The sequence below is a fragment of the Procambarus clarkii genome, chromosome 41 (genome assembly GCF_040958095.1).
Source record: "Procambarus clarkii isolate CNS0578487 chromosome 41, FALCON_Pclarkii_2.0, whole genome shotgun sequence".
Lineage (NCBI taxonomy): Eukaryota > Metazoa > Arthropoda > Malacostraca > Decapoda > Cambaridae > Procambarus > Procambarus clarkii.
Genome location: NC_091190.1, coordinates 5115449 through 5135178, shown reverse-complemented (window position 1 = coordinate 5135178; position 19730 = coordinate 5115449). Strand labels below are relative to the sequence as shown.

Below are 19730 nucleotides of genomic sequence, written 5' to 3'. Positions count from 1 at the left end.
TGTTGAGGGGTGAGAGAGCACTCTCCTGCAGAAGTTGGCCATTCCCTTGGGTCATTTGTCTTCGGAGTGTTGATGTTCGTCCCACGACGACTCCCCATACACTGTGGATTCCGGTAAGGAGGCGCGAGGTACTTACGACAGACCCACACCTGTCAGCCATCAATCAATCACTCCCACCCCTCATCCCCACCCGCCCCCATACCATCAACCATTGTTCCGTGCATTCTCTTTTAGTAAGTGTAAGCTATATCGCAACGTGATCAACATGGTGAGAGCAATAACGAGGGAAAAGTAAACACATTATATAAATTTATTTCTTTATTAAACACTTAAGCGATTTACAACGATAATAATAATAATAAGACTTCTTCTTGGTGGTTTAGCTAGCAGACAGTTGTAGAAAGACCTTCATTCAGTCCATCGAACCTTCCCGACACGCTAGTCAAGCAGTCAATCTGTAGGAAGTGGAAAAGGTTATAAGTTTTGTTGTTGTCAATGTTGTAAACATAAATACAGACATTATTGTGTCCATCATTCAATCCTACATAAAGTATTACTCACCGCACTATCATCCTAGCCAACTTCGTCACACAGCGTTTCACACTCAGCATCACTACCGTTTAAGCAGAATGTTTGCTTACACACAGGCATTTTCATCTGAGCGTAATTGAATTTCAACACTTTTTCATCATTCTTGCGAAAATGACCATATTTAAACGCTTCATCAAAGTGAAGCAGGGCGGCCTCCAAGCCTAGTCTGCAAAAATGATATGCAAAATAAACGGCGTAATTCCCACAGAAGTAACTATTCAAGGATTGAATCCTTTTCTTCATAATATATAGGGTATAGTCTTGGAAGTAGGACATAAACTCTTCGAAATATCTTGAATAAGATCCTATTGCAGGATTGGCGTAGCTGTCTAGTATAACTATCTCGCTTCTACCTTCATCCTTATTTACATAGAATGTTATCCAATGGCCCATTTTATTACGAGAACCAGACTCCAGAGTGTTCATTATGAACACCACAGGTCTTTTTTTATGTATTTTTGTCAGTATTTTCCAGACGTCATCAGCTAGGAAACATCCTAGATAGTCTACCTTAGCACCTAAATTACTTCTGATAGCCTCATTTATTTCCAAACAATTCATATTAGTATTTTATCCTCGCGTATCGCAAATAACGCGACGATCCGCGTTAATGCTGATCACACCCGTTGTAGACCCATAAACTAGAATGACTTTATTTCTAGCTACTCCACGTTTAAATTCCAAAGCGATCCTCAGATTACCACTTTTTTCAATCGGGATGGTGTCATCGATATCCTCGGGTTGTAAATTAAAGGCCAGTATGGTTCCACCATTCACATATGTGTCATAAGATAATATATTGTCTTTATCGAAGCCTAAGGCTTGTAATGCTGTGTAATACAACTTGGCGCAGTTATGAGGGAAGTCACACCCAATATTGACAATATTAGTGCTATTCTGGGATATTAATACTTTACTAAGCTCGCAGTTTTCCAAATAAAGCGGGTTGCGATTATATGCACCAGACACAGCCATATCAAGGATGATCATATATAAATGTTCTGGTATAACAGTCCCCCACGGCTGGTCCATTGTTATAGAGCGCTGACCTGTGCCCAATATATACGTTTTGTATAAAGTTTTATTAAAAGTATACGTAACAGGAGAGTTGTTCTGCACCATGGCTTTATTAATGGCTACTAATCCTTCAGGGTAAGGCAATACCCGATCCACCCATAGTCGTGTAGACTTGATATTATATTTAAAATTAGCATGTTCATTATCGCTGAGTATAAGCCACTTATCAGGTTGAAGTTCGACCCTCACCCTGATGTCCACATTATCCAAAACGTATTCACTAACGGATGTGACATCCAGCATTAGTTTAAAACATGTATTCACGCCACTCGTTTTCATATCAGTCATCCATTGCTTCTCACTAGCCGAGGCATTAGTGAAATAACCAGCTTCAATTTTACCAGGATCAACTCGGTTAAAAAACTGTGACAGTTTATCATAGCGGTTAGCCTTACACCCAGAAATCGTAGATAATAACTTTACGTATGACCAGAATGAGAATAATGAGCTGGTTTCAACCACTGTTTCGTTTAAATACACAATAGCGGATTTGAATAGAGTTTGCGATAATCCATTCACCAACGATGCGTTTTTAGCATCTCCTAAAGGCGTTATTCCATCTTCTTCGGTTAGATCAATAGTCAACTCCAAAGCTATAGATGATAAATCCACCAGTTGACCATTCACTCCCTTGATGATGAATTCCAAATAAGTGTCTGTAAACTTATTATTGACCCCAGAATTCACAGGTAATACATCCACCGTTTGTCTGCTGGCGATTGTTGATTCTACCAATCGAGGGGAAAATACTTTAGGAAAGGCTTCACTAACAGCAGCTGTATAATCTTCTAATGGCACCTGGAGGCCCAGAGCGTTATATCCGGCCATGTTCGCGCTTTAGACAACACCAACCGAGTGAGAAGAAGTTATGACAACACATCATTATATTTCGCTTTAGCAAAACGTTTGATGTTTACTAATTTTTTGTTTGTTTGTTTATTCTTTTTCTGCACTCTTCCGCCTATCATTTGCTTCCCTACTCCTTTCAATGTTTCAATTCCGCGTTTCTTAAGAGATTGTTTGAAAGTTTGTTTGTCATTATTAATATCGTCTAGTACGTTCTGCCCCAAGCTAAGCGCAGCCGGGGCCAGCGTCCTCATGATAAAGGGCGCTGCTCGACGCGCTATCCCGCTTAAAAAGGAAAATATTCCTCCTCCTCGCGTATAACGTCTACTACTGTTGAAAATCCGTATATCATCAGTCCCTCCACCTCTAGGAGGGGTTAACAGAATGTATAATTCCTCAACAGAGGGGGGAATAAAGTGGACACGCATTTCTCCGCTTGTTTCAGACGAATGAGGAGTGTCGGGAAAGCATTGGTGTTATATACCTCCTGCAACGGGGCGTACATGCAAGACTGCTATGGTGCACCCACGTTCATCAAAATGTATCGGGTTACCATCTTGATCCCTAACAGTGATGCTGACGCTATCTATCATGTTAGTGTTAAGACGCACATATAGTTTTTTATTGTTGCTGTTATCACTTCCATTTAGGGAGATTACATCCAAAATATTTACAGACTGGTTTCCATATCTAGTAGAAGAGATTCTATCGCAATAAACACACAGAATATCAACTCCTCCTCTAGGCATTGGCGGGAATAGACATGTGTTAACTACACTCGAGGCGTACTGACGTTTTGCGAATATGTCATATTCTATTTCTGGAACTACGCCCAACACTTTCCCAAAAGCGGTTCCAAATGATAATGTAACTCTACTGATGTTTTTATGCCCCGTTGCAGAGCTAATATTCTCATCACTAATCACAGTAGTGAACTTGTTTCGATTGGAGGAAGAATCATATTTAATAAAATGCGTTCCATATTTAGCTGAAAATTGTTTTAATGACTTTCCTAAAAAACTCAGTTTAGCATTACTTGAAAATATGGCCTCTATTTCTGTATTAATCCTGGTATTAATTTCTTTTATAGTTCCGGCTAAAACATCAGATGATAATAAATGCTTTGAATGCATGTATTTCCCCTCGCTCACTTTCTCATACGTAACGCCTACACGTATATATGCCTCGGGATTATCACGCTTAATAACGTAATGTGAAGTGGGGAGGAGTAATTTTTGTAGACACATTTCATAACTCCTCCTGGGATCTAATTCTAGCTGGTTAAACAATCGATTTTGGAAAGATGCGGGGATGTTATTGGGGAATAAATGCGTATCTGATACGCTGGTGGCGTATATCACGTGAGTGTCCATCGCTCTATCTCCTTAGACCGCTTTTTGTCTAGTAAAGCCATCTACACATTACACGCTCATTTATATACACTCACCTGCTAATATACAATCCAGGAAGCTTTCCTTTTACTGTGAGGATCAATCTTGACAGTCGCCTTTCTCTTAACAGATGGAGCCTCATACACTTGACTGCTTGCCGTAGTATTACGGAATAAATCTCGCGATGTAGATGTTAGTGTGAAAAACAGTTGAGCAATGGGGGAGTTTATCCGGTAGAAAAACAGATTTAAGCACAGTCATTTTATGTATAATGTCATTAATTATATGTATGCCAGATACTGGAGCCAATACATTTCCATTCAGATCCCAACGAACGATTCCAGTAGCATCATAATGGTTTAGCAAGGATCTCGCATATTCGTGATCTCTCACTTTCATCTTCAAATCTATTAAATGTTTTATGGAAGGGTTGGTATGCAACTGAGGAGGAGGTGGTGGTTTGACAGTAAGATGACGAGCAACCGCTTTCACAGGGGGGTAGGCAGGGCTGTGTGCAGCTTTCCGGTTGTCCACTATTTTACGCGGTACGAGATAAAAGGGTTTCATTTTACTTACTGAACAACCGTGTAATTAAACTAGCCGCTATCGGTAAAATAATGGATAAAATACTGCCTCCTCGTTTGCTGGTTAATATCTGTTTCTTAGTTGTCACAGAAGGTTTCTTACAGGCTAGTGACCGAATAAGCAATTTATATTTTTTCAACTTTTTAACGACCTTGTCAGGCACGGGCAATTTTTTTTTTTTAAAAGTTATTAAAAATTTCTGATAAACAATTTATATGTGGTTTCTTCAATTTTTCAATCAACTGCTTTCTCGAGGAATACTGAAGTTTTGATAATAGTTGGATCAATTCCTTGTATTTATAAACTAAGGGCTTCTTCATTATAAATGTAATATCTCAGCAGCATCAATCCATTGATCGAATGATCGATCATAACCTGCGTACCTAACTTTATACTGGAGTTTGCCAGAGACTCTGCGTTGTCCCAATACCTTCTCAATATTAAAGGTTTGAGGCAAATGTGTTGGTGTTAATTCTTGTTTATAGAAGCCACCATCAATTTCTTCCCCATTCAGATCTTTTAGAAAGTATAAAGGGATGTGTTGTCTCCGATCAATACGTGTAACTGTAAATATCTCTCGGGTGTTCTGCTGCTTAAACCCTTTCTTAAACTTGGAAATGCGATCAGATAGAGTGATGCGTACTGTATCACCAACACTCAATCGTGGAATGACAGCTCTCTTTGTTTTGCTCGGGCTTTTATACATTAAATCAAATTGTTTGGCGTGTTCGCTGGGCGAGGATAGAGCGTGCACCTCCGCAGGTGTCTTCCCCTTCAATCCTCTGTGTGTGGGGTTAAATTATATGTTTTCACAATATCTGGTAGAGCCTGCATGTATTTTAAAGTGTTGCGCGCCGTCATAAACTTGTAAAGTTTACCTTTTAAAGTACGTATGAACCGCTCAGCGATTGAAGCTTTAGTCTCCTGAGAAAATACACTATATAACCGTACTTTCCTTGCTGCCAGCATTTTTTTCATAGCGGCGTTATAAAATTCTCCACCTCGATCAGAATTAATTTTGCGCACTCCCTGAGAATGAGGTGAATCTAGAATTAAAGCTAGAGCATTAGTGGTGCTTTTCCCATCCTTAGCGCGTAAGGGTACTACTTGGGCGTACCTGGAGAAAATATCTACGCATACGAGTAAATATTTCACTCCGTCATTATGTTTGTCCAATAAACTCATCTCGGCCAAGTCTATAGCTTGAAATAGTCGTGGTTTAGGGCTTAACACCCGACGCCGAGGGAATTTATGTGGTTGTAAATAATGCAACGTATAGGAGTCAGAGCTTTTCAGATAGTCCTTTACATCGGCTAGAGTTATACTAGAGTTAATTAATTTGGCGGCCTTATACAATCTCTGTACCCCTCCAAGCCCTCCGCTAGATGAGAGATCGTTATATACTCGTTCCAGTACATCTTTCTTGCTCACCATTGGTAAACTATCTCATAGGGCGGTTCGTGAACAATATTACCGCGTAATGTTATCGTAGATGGAGTGTTCGAGCCCAGATCTACTAGCAAATAGCCGTAGGGCTGGCTAATAACTTGCTTATATAACTCTACAAATTTCTTTGAATCCACTTTCCCAAATATTTGTCGTCCGAGTGTTTCAATTTGTGACAGATCTTGTGATTTAACCAATATGAAATGAGAAGCATTTAAACTAATATTCCTAGAATATTTACCAGGAAAAAATATATTTTGTGTAATCAATATGACGGAAACCGTGAAATGTCTGCCCCTAGTAAACATGTCTGATACGATTTTTGAATTCGCAGACTCTGTAAAAAGGTCATCGTAGATTACTAAGATGTGCGAGTCATTATCTACTCGCTCTTCCACAGGATCAATAATGGTTGAATGCTCGATCAGCTTCCCTTTAATTTGTGGATCTGATCGTAATTCAGAGTAACCTCCGCCGCATATGATTATTGAGGAGAACTTGTGTTGATACTTCCTTACAAGTTTACTGCACAAGTAGGATTTTCCACTGTTTGAATAACCAGCAATAATAACACGAGATGGTTCTCTGAAAATATCTAGATGTTCCTCATGGATTATAACATAGGAACTGTCCATGATTAATGCTTCGTTAAGACTGCTAAAAACTAAGAAACTGAGGTGGTATTTATACAAACATAGTCATTTACAGGTGTTTATTCACATATTTTATGTACAGCAACAACATTTTTTAAACTAAACATAGTTCTTACAGTTCACAAACAATGATATTAAACAGCATAGTTCTTACAGTTCACAAACAATAATATTAAACATCATATTTTAAAAACTAATCATAGTTCTTACAGTTCACAAACAATAATATTAAACATCCTATTCATTTAGTATACAAAGTTCTAGTCATATGAGGCATCCATCTTAATACTAGCTAACAATTGTACAACATAAAATCTAGCGAGGGTTGAATAGTTTCTGAGCTGTAGCATCGCGTTTGCTCCAGGGATGGAATATTGGGTAGAGACTCTGTGCCTGCTCTACTTCCCCCTCCTCCACAAACACTTCTTCCATCTCCTCCTCTCTCACTTCTACATCCATCTCATCATCATCATTGTTATTGGGAATATCAGGATGACCATACGCTAGGGACTGTGTGGGGCTTAAAATGTAGCGTTTATCGTCAAATGCTGACAATCCTCTGCAGGTACTGCGACATGTACAAATCTTTCCTTGCACGTTGCGTATAGATCTCGACACATACCTGATTGAAGTGTTTGTTTCAAGAGTGTGTTGAAATGAGTCATGTGAGAGTTTCTCTTGTAGATGGTATGGTACGTCCTTACACTTACAAGTGTGCTCCCCATCATGTGTGGTGAACGAATATGTTTTAGGTCTGAGAGCAATTAACTGGTTAATAATCTTAGAGCCTATTTCAGACTTGAGCAATCCTAGTTCACCTTCTCGCGCTTTAGAGTAGGATGGATGTGTGACATTAAAATTGCTAAAATCCATACAGTCGAAGAGAGGAGACTTATTCAACTCTTCAAACACATCCCGACAGTCCAGTTTAATGATGAAAGAGTCTGTGTCTGTATATAACAGACTCGCTTTATCCCCATACGCAGGTTTGACAACATCATACCAGAACTCATAGAGTCGCCTCTTAGCAATTTGAAGTATATGGTAACCCAGATACGTAGGAGTGTTGACTAGGAGAGACTTCTGCTTGATAGTACATATCACACGATCCTTACTTAACAAAAGACTCCGCTTGAAGAATGGGTTTCGAGCATGTTTCAGGAAATGACTACGATCTGTGACCAAATAGTGTTTGTTCCCATATTTAGATACATCTGTGAGACTCTTTCCATATATAGAGTTTGATACGAGTTTGAAAGCCTTTTTTTTTATCGCGCATTTGGTACTGGCTCGTTCACGAACGTTGGTTTCAATGAAGTCTTTAAGGTAACTCTCCTGCTCGAATTCGTAGATGTCGTGAACTTTAGCTACTTCTAATCCAATGCGCATGAGCAACTGTAACAAGTCCAGACTAACGAGGTAGTCTTTCTGAGGAAGGTGAGAAGCGATTAATTTAGTGTTGTTTTTAGGCAGACCACGACTTTCTTCTGTAAGAATATTCTTACTGTAGGGTGAAATGTGTTCCTCAGTAATGCATGTATGTGAAAGAACTAGGGGCAGTTCATCTGTATACCTAGCTACCTCCGGTCGGACCTGGAGTGTATCACACAACACCCAATACCCCTTGGTCCCATCACATGGGATATTCTCCAAACCTTGCTCCAGCAGTACGTCACGCTCATCATGTGTCAGTTTCCGGATCCCACCCCGAGGGAGTAGTTCAGTCATACACGCCCCGTAAAGACTATTAAAGTCTAAGTAGATGATGTAGCTACTATCTTCCCCTAGATCTAAGCCTGTGTGCCTGTTCTCCACATTCGTGTACTGTCTCGTCACACTGGTGAACCCACCTCGGAGATTCCGACGAAGTAAATCATATAACATTGGGTCTGACACAACATCAAGTTGAACTTTCGATTTAAGCAAGAACTCATCCCAAGCAAATGAGGGTAAAGAAATGTAGTGTGAAATGTCTAATTTGTAGAGAGCAAGCATGGTGTCTCGCCAGACTGTGAATACATCAGCTAGCAAACCTGTGTCCACTTTGAGGTAAAGGAGCAGATACTCCCCTATGTTGCGACATTTAGCCAAATCAAAAATTTCTAAGGCTTGTTTATAATCTTTTTCTGACAACTCTTCGTCTTTTAGTGTATTGTAAAACTTATCACGAGAAGGAAGGTGTGGTTCATCTAACACAGACATAGAGGATAAATAATCATAGCAGAATGATTGTTTACCCTTCAACAGTTTTGGGATGGCTGCTTTATTTACCCCTTTTAACATAGCCAAAGTGAATGTGGTAGGTTTCCCACTATCAATATGATCCTTGGCTATTCTTCCTAGCGAGCCGTTGAGAAGGGCTAAACTATCCAAAAATCTTAAGTTGTTCACATCAACTTTCATAAATTTAAATCCATCCTTGGCTAATATATCTATTTCACTTCCTGGTCTATCTCTCATCTCGTTTAGGATTACTCCTAAATCATAGGAAGCGTTGTGGGAGAAAGTGTATAGGAACTTGTATGAATTTATACATTGCAAATTACATCTATCACAGTAAGCTGCTTGATAATTGTGGAATCTTACTGTGTAGTCGTGATGACGGACTTTGATTACATCTTCTCCGTTAAAAGGTACATCACAGAGTTCACAGGTTGTTTTTGTCTCAAATATCGCCTGCTGTTGCTGTGACATGTGAAGTTCATAGGATGCTAACCCCTTCTTGATTCTAGCCCATGACGCTTCTAGCGTGGTTACAAAGTGATTGACCGCATCTTTACCCAAATAAGTATTTTTCTCAACAATATTCTTCTGTCTGTCAATGATGATGTACGCATACGCCACTGCGTTGTGACGTGTTTCTATCATTCCCTTAGGGTTCGAGCGGTCTAACATGCACTCAAAGTCATAAAAGCACATGTGACTAGGACCATATCCCCGTCCATAGTTACGGAAAGTAATCTTCCTCTCTGGTGGGTAGAATTTGAGAGTCTGATGTACTTTGCATGTACTTTCATGACTCTGCATGCTATCTGCTGGGAGTGATATCAAACAACAATGACAGAAGCTGTGATGACTTGGGATGCGATCTGGATTGCTGCGCATATTACGTACATATTGGTTAAAATCCTTAATTAATACTAAGTGTTGAGCTTCCAACACCAGCAGTGGTATGACATCTGTATATCCTCCTCTTCCCTTCCTAGCTAGTGTAATGTAGTGTCGTTGTTGTCGTCTAGCATTTTCATCTCTTTCTAGTGAATAGATGAATATACTGACTTTATTCATTTTCTCTACCTTGTGAATATCCTCGAATGTTACTGCAGAATTGACATCTGCTGGCCATTTCATGTGTCTGAGACACCAACTAGCATTCACAGATCTAGCGCGGATATTACCTAGTCGCATCCCATTAGCTAAACATTTATAAGCAGCAACACACTGCATAAGGCAAATATCAGCCTCTCCCTCTGGATTGAAAACCAATTTTTTCCCACGCACGCCTTCAGGATAGTCTACATGCGAGCCTAATCTTATCGGATGTTCAATCTGTCCACAGTTAATGTAAAACCCGGTGAGTCGCTCAACCAAGACATTGGACCCTTCCTTCGCTTCCAGATACTGGGATATTTTCTCTGTCAATTCATCAGCCCAAAAATCAATAAGAGTTTCTACTTCCTCTAGAGTAATTCTTTGCCCCTCACCTCGTATGGGAAAGCCATCGTTATTTATAGGATCCAATAGATTATCCTCACCGTCTTGTTGTACATTTAAATTTCTCACAATTAGAGTGATGTCTGGGTAAATTAGGAGGAATGGGTGTTGTGGAGAGAAGAGGGATCGAACCTCATTAATGAAAAAATCCCTGTATGTTCTCAGATAGAGTCCTGGGGAGGTGTTAACATGTTCTGGTATGGAGAATGAAAGCCGGACATAGGCGCCGTTATAGTTGTCAATTCGATCCAGCAACTGAGGTTGAATTTCTAGCGCAGGTGGAGGAGAGGGGGAAAGAGGTGGAGGGGGTGAAGGGATAGGGCTGGGAGGGGTGGGGGGTGGTGATAACCCTCCCCCTCCGAGATGAATGGGTGAGACCGCTGGCTCAGCTACTACGCCAGACGGTGCTAACAAGTCAGAATTGACAGACGCTGGCGGGTCAAGGTCACGGTCTGCTGAGCAGATGTCTGAGTCACTGTCTGAGATGAAAATGGTACGATTCTCACCACTGCTGCTGCTGCTGCTGATGATGCTGCTGCTGCTGCTGTCATAGCTGTCGCTGTTTGATTGGGGTATGGGGCTGAGGGAGGAACGGGGGGTTGAGTAGGCGGGTGAACGAGTCCTCCTCCCCTCCCTGTGAGAGCCGGAAGTGGCTACTGCCCGCCCTGCTGTGTCACTCTCACTGCCACTGCTGCTGCAGCTGTCGCTGGATGCCAAATCTATGCACAGCGGTGTGTCGTCTGTAAAAAAAAGAAAACATATTATCTCTAGAAAGAATGAACCATATATATATATCTAGAAAGAATGAATGCATGTATATATATATATATATATATATATATATATATATATATATATATATATATATATATATATATATATATATATATATATATATATATATATATATTATGAGGCTAGGGAACAGACTAGGGGGATTAATATGTTTAGGAAATAGACTGAAATCGGACAGTAATAACTTACTTATGTCTTGGTGAATGGGTTGAGCAGGTGAGTGGGTATGAATTCGTAACATCGTGTTAACAGGGGGCGATACGGTCTCGTAGCCCTCCATCTGTCGGGGTGGGTGACCTTGATGAAGGGGCTGTGACCCCCGGCGAGTGAGATGTGCTCTCCTTAGCTCCGTGTGTGAGGAATGGGGTATAGGCTCGATGACGTCAACCTGTTCACTCCGTCGATTGAGGTAGGGATTATAACCTGAAATGGAACAAAATGATATTCAGCACGGGTGAATGGGGAAAAATATGTTTATTATTGTGCATGTGTGTTCGCTTGCAAGTGGATGAAATACAGATACGAGAAGTGTATTTTATATGCTACCTACGTTTATGTGAAGTTTCATTCCGACGATGACCTCCTCGCGGGGCGGGTGAGCAATAAGGACACTTCACGGTTTTGTAAACTGAAATTGGAAAGAACATATTTATCTGTGTGGAATGTATTAGCCCGAAGGAGTTATTATTCTCACACTATAGTAGTTTACACGCGATATTTCACCTGTGGATGACATAAAATGAACTGTGGAATATTAAATATGAATAACACTCACGGTTATCACAGAAAATCTGCTGACATCGCTTGCATTTGATGTCATAATGTCCTAGGGGCGGTTTTTCACAGCTAGCGCATTGCAGTCGACACAGTTGATTCGGTGATGGAATATAAAACACTCCGCATTTCATGCATGCTGTAGAGCTTCGCCTTTCCATGACATGGAGCTGTATGACGCGTGTGTAGCGGATGAAGTCTCGCAGGGAACTGGCGGGGCGTTTGTGTGTGAGGGGAGTGAAACGACCTGGGTCAAATGAGAAGTGATTGATGGGTGACAGGTGAGGGTCTGTCTGTCTGTCGGCAGGAGTAAGTACCTCGCGCCTCCTTACCGGAATCCACAGTGTATGGGAAGTCGTCGTGGGACGAACATCTCCACTCTTCTAAAGACAACGAAAACCTTTTAGACAAATGGCCCCCAGTTCCGCAGGAGAGTGCTCTCTCACCCCTCAACACTTGCGACTTCCTGTAGGGGGGCTAATGGTATGTCTAACCACATAACGGCCCAGAGCACTCTCTCCAGACGAAGGGGAAGCTCCATAACAGACTGTGTTGCCTTCTCCTCTCATCTACACACTAACTCACGATCAACTCTTATACTCCTTCCTCCATCTTCCTTCTATTTTCTTACTCTATCACTTGCTAAACACACATATTCATTTCTCTCCTTCCTCTTACTCCACCACTTACTCTCACACAACAAGAACTCCAATCTTTCCTGACCACTTACCTTAACCCCTGAGGACTGGAGCGACGCGCTCCAATTACCTCCGACACGCGCCATAACTTCCGGGAAATTCCCCTAACCCGCGAGGACTAGAGTGACGCGCGCGCCACCTGTCAGCTGCCCAACACATGTCCTTCCGTTTCTTACAACAACCCAACTCTTTCTTAACCAGAACACACAGAAAAGCTCCCCAAAACCACGAGGACTGGAGCGACGCGATCCACTTTCCTCCAACACATGTCATAACATCCGGGAAATTCCCCGGAAAAAACTTGAGGACGGGAGCGACGCGTGGCACCGCCAGGTGGCACTCGACCTGAGCGCCACCTGGCAGTGCCGCGCGTCGCTCTAGTCCTCAAACACACTACTTACAAGTATCTGGGCATGTATGTTGGATACACATGTGAGAGTAAAAATGCTGAAATAAATCATATCAGCACCTTATGTAAAGCCCGTCTGCATCCTCTGAAAGCACTGGCTTTTTCTGGTAAAGGTGTTGGGGTACCTATCTTGCGGATGTTATACATAAGTACTGTTCGGTCCCTGATAGACTACGCAGCACCCGTATTGTCTTACACAGGCCAAGGCAGAATTCAAAAAATAGAGCTGATACAGAACGAGGCTATGAGGATTATTCTTGGATGTCAAAGAAATGCAATGATTGAAATAATGAGAATGGAATTAAATTTACAGAGTGTGTGTGATAGAGTCCGTGACATTAACACTAGAGTATCTATTCGTTTCATGCGGAGAAAAGGAGGGGATAAGTTGTTTGAGAGCGTTCAGACCTGCTTGAGTGACGTACACACTTCCAGGAAACTGAGGGAGACACGCTACACGAGGGGATTAGCTCATGACCTCAGGGAATACGACGTACTTGACTGCTGTAAACCCTCTCGACAGTGTAATATGTCTGCTCCCTGGAAAGTACAGAAAATAGACGTCGAAATTGTACCCCTCAAGGTGAAAAAGATTCATCATGAACCGGGACAATTACGGTGTTTGTATGGAAGCATGATATCTCGGTTACCAAGAGGCAACAGTTTACATGTATATTGCGACGGGTCGGTGGCGGAGGATGGCAGGGCAGGGTGTGGTGGGCTAATAAGGGAATATACGGAGTTTGGGACTGTGGATAGGATAATTGAACTCTGGCTTAGTAATTATATATCATCCACACAAGCTGAACTGCAGGCCATTCTGGCGTGTTTGGAGGAAGTACGTCATGACGACAAAAATGTTTTTGTATTTGTCGATAGCCGAGGAGCACTGGAGTCCTTAAACAGTCGAAACCCAGTCTTCATGCCTATAGTTTAGGACTGTAAGAGAAGAATAACTGAGATACAGCTGAAAGGTTATAGTGTAAAATTCATGTGGATTCCATCTCATGTTGGAATAGTGCTCAACGAGGTGGCGGATGACTTGGCCAAACGTGCCACATCAAAACCACAAGTTGACATTGAATGTGAATTCACAATGAGACAAATAAGAAGCAAAATCAGAAATATTCAGGCACAGGCGGGAGTGGAGAGGAGAGAGATAATGTATGAGAGCAGTCAAACCATGCAACACTACATGTATGTGAGTCAAAACACCCATTTCACTTATGGTAAAAGGAGAAATGCTTGGAGTGACTCTGTGTACATGCGGCTCAGGCTTGGGTACAAATATTACTGGGAATATGGGATAGGTGTTCATGATAATGACACGAAGTGTAAACTATGTGGTATGTTAAGGTCTCACACCCTTGCCCATTATGTTCTTGATTGTCCGTTGATTAATGTATATAGAAACACTGAGATAAGGACTGTTCCTGAACAAATAGCCTGGATGTGTCACAACGGAAAGGTTGATGATATTCTTGAGAGATATAAGAATTTTGCACCAAGATTGTAATATTTTGTTGAATTATCTGCAGGTGTCTTGCAAATTGTCTATACAGTATACCTAGGTCATAAAAGTATTTGTGTGTACGTCTGATAACATACTACTTGTGAAGGAGGAAATGTATATGTTTATCTCTCAGAATGTTTGGTAATATGTTTATTTGTGATGTGTGTCTATGTATGTTTAACACGTTGTACTGAATGGGGTGAGAATAGCTTGAGCTACCTGATCCCTTTGTGTGTATTTTACCTCAATAAACTTATTTCAATTTCAATTTCAATTTCAAGAATTTTGCCTAATAACAATTGTTTCAAAATATATTATTAATAATAATTTAGAGTTTTCTTCATTAAACTGAATCATTTTAAAAAAAAGTTAAAATTTAATATATGACTCTGGACGATCAAAATCGGCGGCCTGGACCTAGATTTACAAAGCTCAATGTATTTCTTCGTAAGTAGGTTTGCTAAGAAAGGTTCCTAAGTATGCCCTAAGAAGATGCTGAGGTGAAATTCACGTAGGTCCACTTAGGAAGATATTTGGGTTCTGGATCTGGTTCACTTACGTGCCGACAGAGGACACTACTGTGTTTCGTTTGGCCAATCAGAGAGCAGGCAACATTCTTCATATTGAAGAATTAGCGCTGGCTTATCGGAGCTCTACTGCCTCCAATTTACGTCGAATTTTCTTATAAAATTAGTATATTTCAAAGTAAAACTGTTTTTTCAACTTCTACAGGCAGCACCGACATTGTAGTAAACAAATATGTTACATTTGTTGTTTACCTACGTAATTCTAAGAGATACTGTACTGTCCTTGTTGCTCAGAAGATGCGCTGACAATTATTGTATATATTTACTGAATTTACCCAATGGCCACTAACTATCTAGTGGCCTCGACGAGGACAGAAAGCCAGCGGCTTGTTAAAGGTCCCGCCAATTGTCCTAATGATATTTTCTAGCTGGATTTTGGAATTTACGGCTTCAGCGGGTAGGCGGTTCCGTGGGTTTAAAACCCTCTTGGTGGAAAAAACATCTGTTTTCAGTCCTACTTGAGAGAACATACTCTCCAACACTATATCTGTGATTGCCCTGTTATCAGTGACATCATACCAAATGGTATGAGGTACTTTGAGCTCTGTAATTACTTCATACACTCAGGAATATTGGAAGATATTCTTGTGCTGCACTCAGATTTTGCCAGTAGAGGCTAATAGATCAGCCTTAAGTATTTTGTTCTCTCCCGATTTCATGTATGACTGGCCATCCTGTGAGGTGAGGATGTTGTATGAGCTTGTAGCTGGTTTTTGATCTACACTGTGTGGTCCTTCATACAAAATAGGGAAGCAGCACATTGCTGTGTATACCTAAACATGTTAAAAAATACATTGTTTGAGAGGAGTCTTGTAGAAACTGGTAAGAGTATTTATAATATAATGTTTCCATGATTCAGTGCTTACCTCTTTTGAAAATCGTGAAGAGTTGTTTAGTCAGAGTTGATTTGTTTTTTGTATTGAGGCTGGGATTTTCTACTTTGACTCCATGTATGTTTAACTATCCTGTGAGATGGGAATATTAGATAAACTTATAGCTAGTTTTTTATCTACACTGTGTAGTATTCCATATAGAATAGGGTAGCAGCACATTGCTGTGTATACCTAATCTTCTTAATAAGAAAATCAGTAATAAAGATATTAAATTATAGTTTGTATTATTACAAGTATTATATTATCCTTATTAAATCATGTTAACCATGGATCATTAAGATCTCATGTTGATATGTAACTGTCATATTTGTTTTGAACTGCTAATCATTTTTGAATCATTCATTAAATTGTGCATTGTCTCAATTTTTCAATTCCTTGGATATACTGTACAGTACAAAAAGATGGGATAAAAATAAACCAGTAATATTTCTTTCATTATATTTTTTATTTAAATAACTGCATCAATATTTTTTACAGCTGACAAGATCTGTTTTACCATACAGGTGCATTATTTGTTAAACAAAATTTGGTTTATTGCTACACACAATGGTGCTACATAGCCTTCCATCTTGGTTCCTTCTTTTAATACTTACTTACTGATTAATAAATAAATAATAATAAATATATTTTATTCAGGAAGAGTACATACAGTTGATTTACAAACATAATTTTGGATTTATAGACAGAGCTAGTACATACAATACCTAAAGCCACTAATATTCATAACGTTTCGGGCAAGGTGTGGGGGAAAAAAACACTTAGACTAAAACTTAATTTATACCTTATACCGATTATTATTATGTTGAAAGAAGGAATAAAAAATAAAAAAGGGGGTTAACATAGCAGAAATCAGCAATTGCACACGTTGGTGAACAAACAGCATTGTTTAAAAAATAGCACGACATGGGTTGACATTTAGGGGGTAAGGTAAGTTATATGGAGTTAATTAGGTAGTACTTGGTTTTAATCTAAAACCAGTTGAGAGAGGTACAGCCTTTGACATGATTCGCGAGGCTATTCCACCTTCTGGGTCCCTTGATTTGTAGAGCACTTCTAGCTTGGTTACTCACAGCCAAATTGTGTAACAGGAAGAGGTCTTGGACACAAATTTGTTCCATGCTAAATGTTGAGGAATCGGCTGAGTATTCCTCAAATAAAATAAGCTGCCTCAGTTTATAAGGTAAATAAAATAAGCATTTCTCAAATAAGTAGCTGCCTCACCTCACTGCCTTACTGCTTTCCCGGCATGGTGCCTTCATTTGATAATTACTTGTTCCACACCCAAGTTGTGTAACAGGAAGAGGTCTTGGACCCCTTCTTCCCTCTCTCTCTTTTTTAATAGTCCATATAGTCATAATTATAGCTTTAAGTATTCAATGAATAAAGTTTTTGACATTTTTACCCATCTCCTTACCTAACATCATTTGTGCCTTATACCGCACATTTGTGCAGCATATTTTTATTTTATGTCTCACCCATATTTAATTTCAAAATAAAGCCAAACTAAATAAATTAGAAATGGGTATGTATAGCTAAGGTGCTATACATACCTAGCCTGTTCACCTAGCTTACTACTAGGTGAACAGGTGCATTTGGTGATAGTAAATGATCCCCTCAGGCAGGTCTCATCACCTCTCATATTTCATGTTCACCAGTGTTTATTTACTTAATAACTACTGGTATAATATCTTGCTAGTATAAAACTAATTCTAATATCATAAAAGACATATTTACTCAGAGGTAAGGTAAGATAAGGTAATTATCAAAAGAAGGCACCAAACCGAGAAGGCTATTTAGCACCATCAAAGTGCGAAATAATCAGAGGGCGCTAAATATCACCAAAAATGCCAATACGAGAACAAAAACGCATAAGACGAACGATATCAAAAGTATCCGATTTACCTAGAATTCTATTGAGGGACAAGTGACCGTGAGGGATGGTCGGAAAGCAAGACACACGCTCGTCCTGGAAGTCAGGACATTCAACAAGGATATGCACAACTGTAAGAGGGACAACGCAATTCGGACAATAAGGAGCAGGGCGGCGCTCCATTAAGTGACCGTGGGTTAAGCGAGTATGGCCAACCCGCAGCCGTGCCAAAGCAGTTTCCCACCGCCGGTTACGGTGGTAGGAGGAAGGCCACGGGGACACACTACGTTTGAGAGTACGCAGCTTGTTACTAACCACAGAGGACCAACAACCCTGCCAATGGGCAAGAATGGAGGAATGAATAACAGGATAAAAGTCGGAATAAGGAATACCTTAACGGGAGATGGGACAAGAACGGATAGCTTCCTTAGCGACAGCATCCTCACGCTCATTGAAGGAAACACCAATATGGCTGGAACCCAGCAAAACTCTCCTGATTTAAATTTACTAGAAATAAGAAACAGCCAATGTTGAATCTCGATGACCACTGGATGGACAAAATTAAAGGACCCTAGAGCCATGAGGGCACTACGAGAGTCAACTACAACCACAAAGGAGGTATGAGAATGAGAAAGCAAGAGACAAATAGCATAAAGGTCAGGAAAAACAACAGAGTTGCCCACACCGTCCGTAGACTTAGACCCATCGGTGAAGATGGAAATAGAGTGGGAGTGCGAAGAAAAGTGCTCAAGGAAGAGGCTTTTCAGAATTATAGGAGGGGTAAAGGCTTTAGGAATACAAGTCAAGGACATACAAAACTTGGGAAGAGGGACTCTCCACGGAGGTAAGGAAGGAAAAATACGAGGAGAAACATTAGAAATATGAACAGAAAGATGTTATGGCCCTACTGGGATGCAACTGGGTTCTTTTCTGGTGTTATTAGAATTTGGGAATCCAGCCCCAAGTTAGTAGAGGCTTTCAAGGGATGTGTTCCGTAACGCAAGTTAAATTAAAGGGGGAGGGATACATATGCTCTGATTTATATATATATTTTCACCACCACAATAAATAATAAATACCAGTTGCACACGGGGTTTATCATACACGATTATGTACAATGAATTGTCTTCCTCCGAAGACACAGGATGCTCCACGGTGCGCACTTTGGGTAGCCCTGGTTCCTTCCTCCGTGGCCCACAATGAATCCTCTATGATTCTCTCGGCGAATCTACCCTGGCCACAGGCCAGCCAAATCACAGTCCCACTAAGTGCTCCGTCATGGAGGCCATCAACCACAATCCAGCCTGTAGCTGGCAGGTTCCGATCAGCTCCGATGTGTAGGCCACTCCACGACCGATACTAGGGTTGCGAGCCCTAGGCAGGAGCCTTGTGTGATCCCACTGATCACTCTCCTCACTAAGCACCACAGTGGCTAGTCTCTTCCACCAGTCAGCCCCGGATAAGGCGATTCCTGATACTGCCACGTCACAGGCAGGCTAACACTCTCAGCAGAGTTCGTCCAGGGGTGACTCACAGCTTCTTCAGAGCAAACTCGTGAAGAGACCTTGGCTGCCTTGGGTAGACTGATCCATCGTCCAATACAGCAGTCCCAGGTCGACTCTGTAATCAGACACGTCATAAGTACTGGGAGACGCTCTAGGGAACCTCACTTACAGGCTTAGACACAAATGTCCACCTATCCACTCCATAGATGGCGTTGCTGTCTAAGCGCCACCTCACCAGAGGTCAGCAGCGGCTATGTTACGAGCTGATTAAGATGGGAATCCAGCACCTGTGGCCGGTATATCCCGTCCTCACTAGATGGCGTCGTCCATTTGGAGGGGGTTTCGGGAGCGGACTCACAGATGGCGTTGTCGTCACTGCTCCG

General features: G+C 40.9%; 1 protein-coding gene across 1 annotated transcript; it reads right to left on the bottom strand.

Annotated features, from left to right (window-relative positions):
- Positions 1-6652: 6652 nt before the first annotated feature.
- On the bottom strand, positions 6653-12824 carry LOC138373273 (uncharacterized). Its single transcript, XM_069339315.1, has 4 exons — positions 11874-12824; positions 11649-11726; positions 11288-11521; positions 6653-11043 (listed from the first exon to the last, which is right to left on the bottom strand). Exons 1-4 carry the CDS (start codon positions 12031-12033, stop codon positions 6905-6907), a joined length of 4611 nt encoding a protein of 1536 aa, XP_069195416.1. The 5' UTR covers positions 12034-12824; the 3' UTR covers positions 6653-6904.
- Between the last annotated feature and the right edge of the window lie 6906 nt (positions 12825-19730).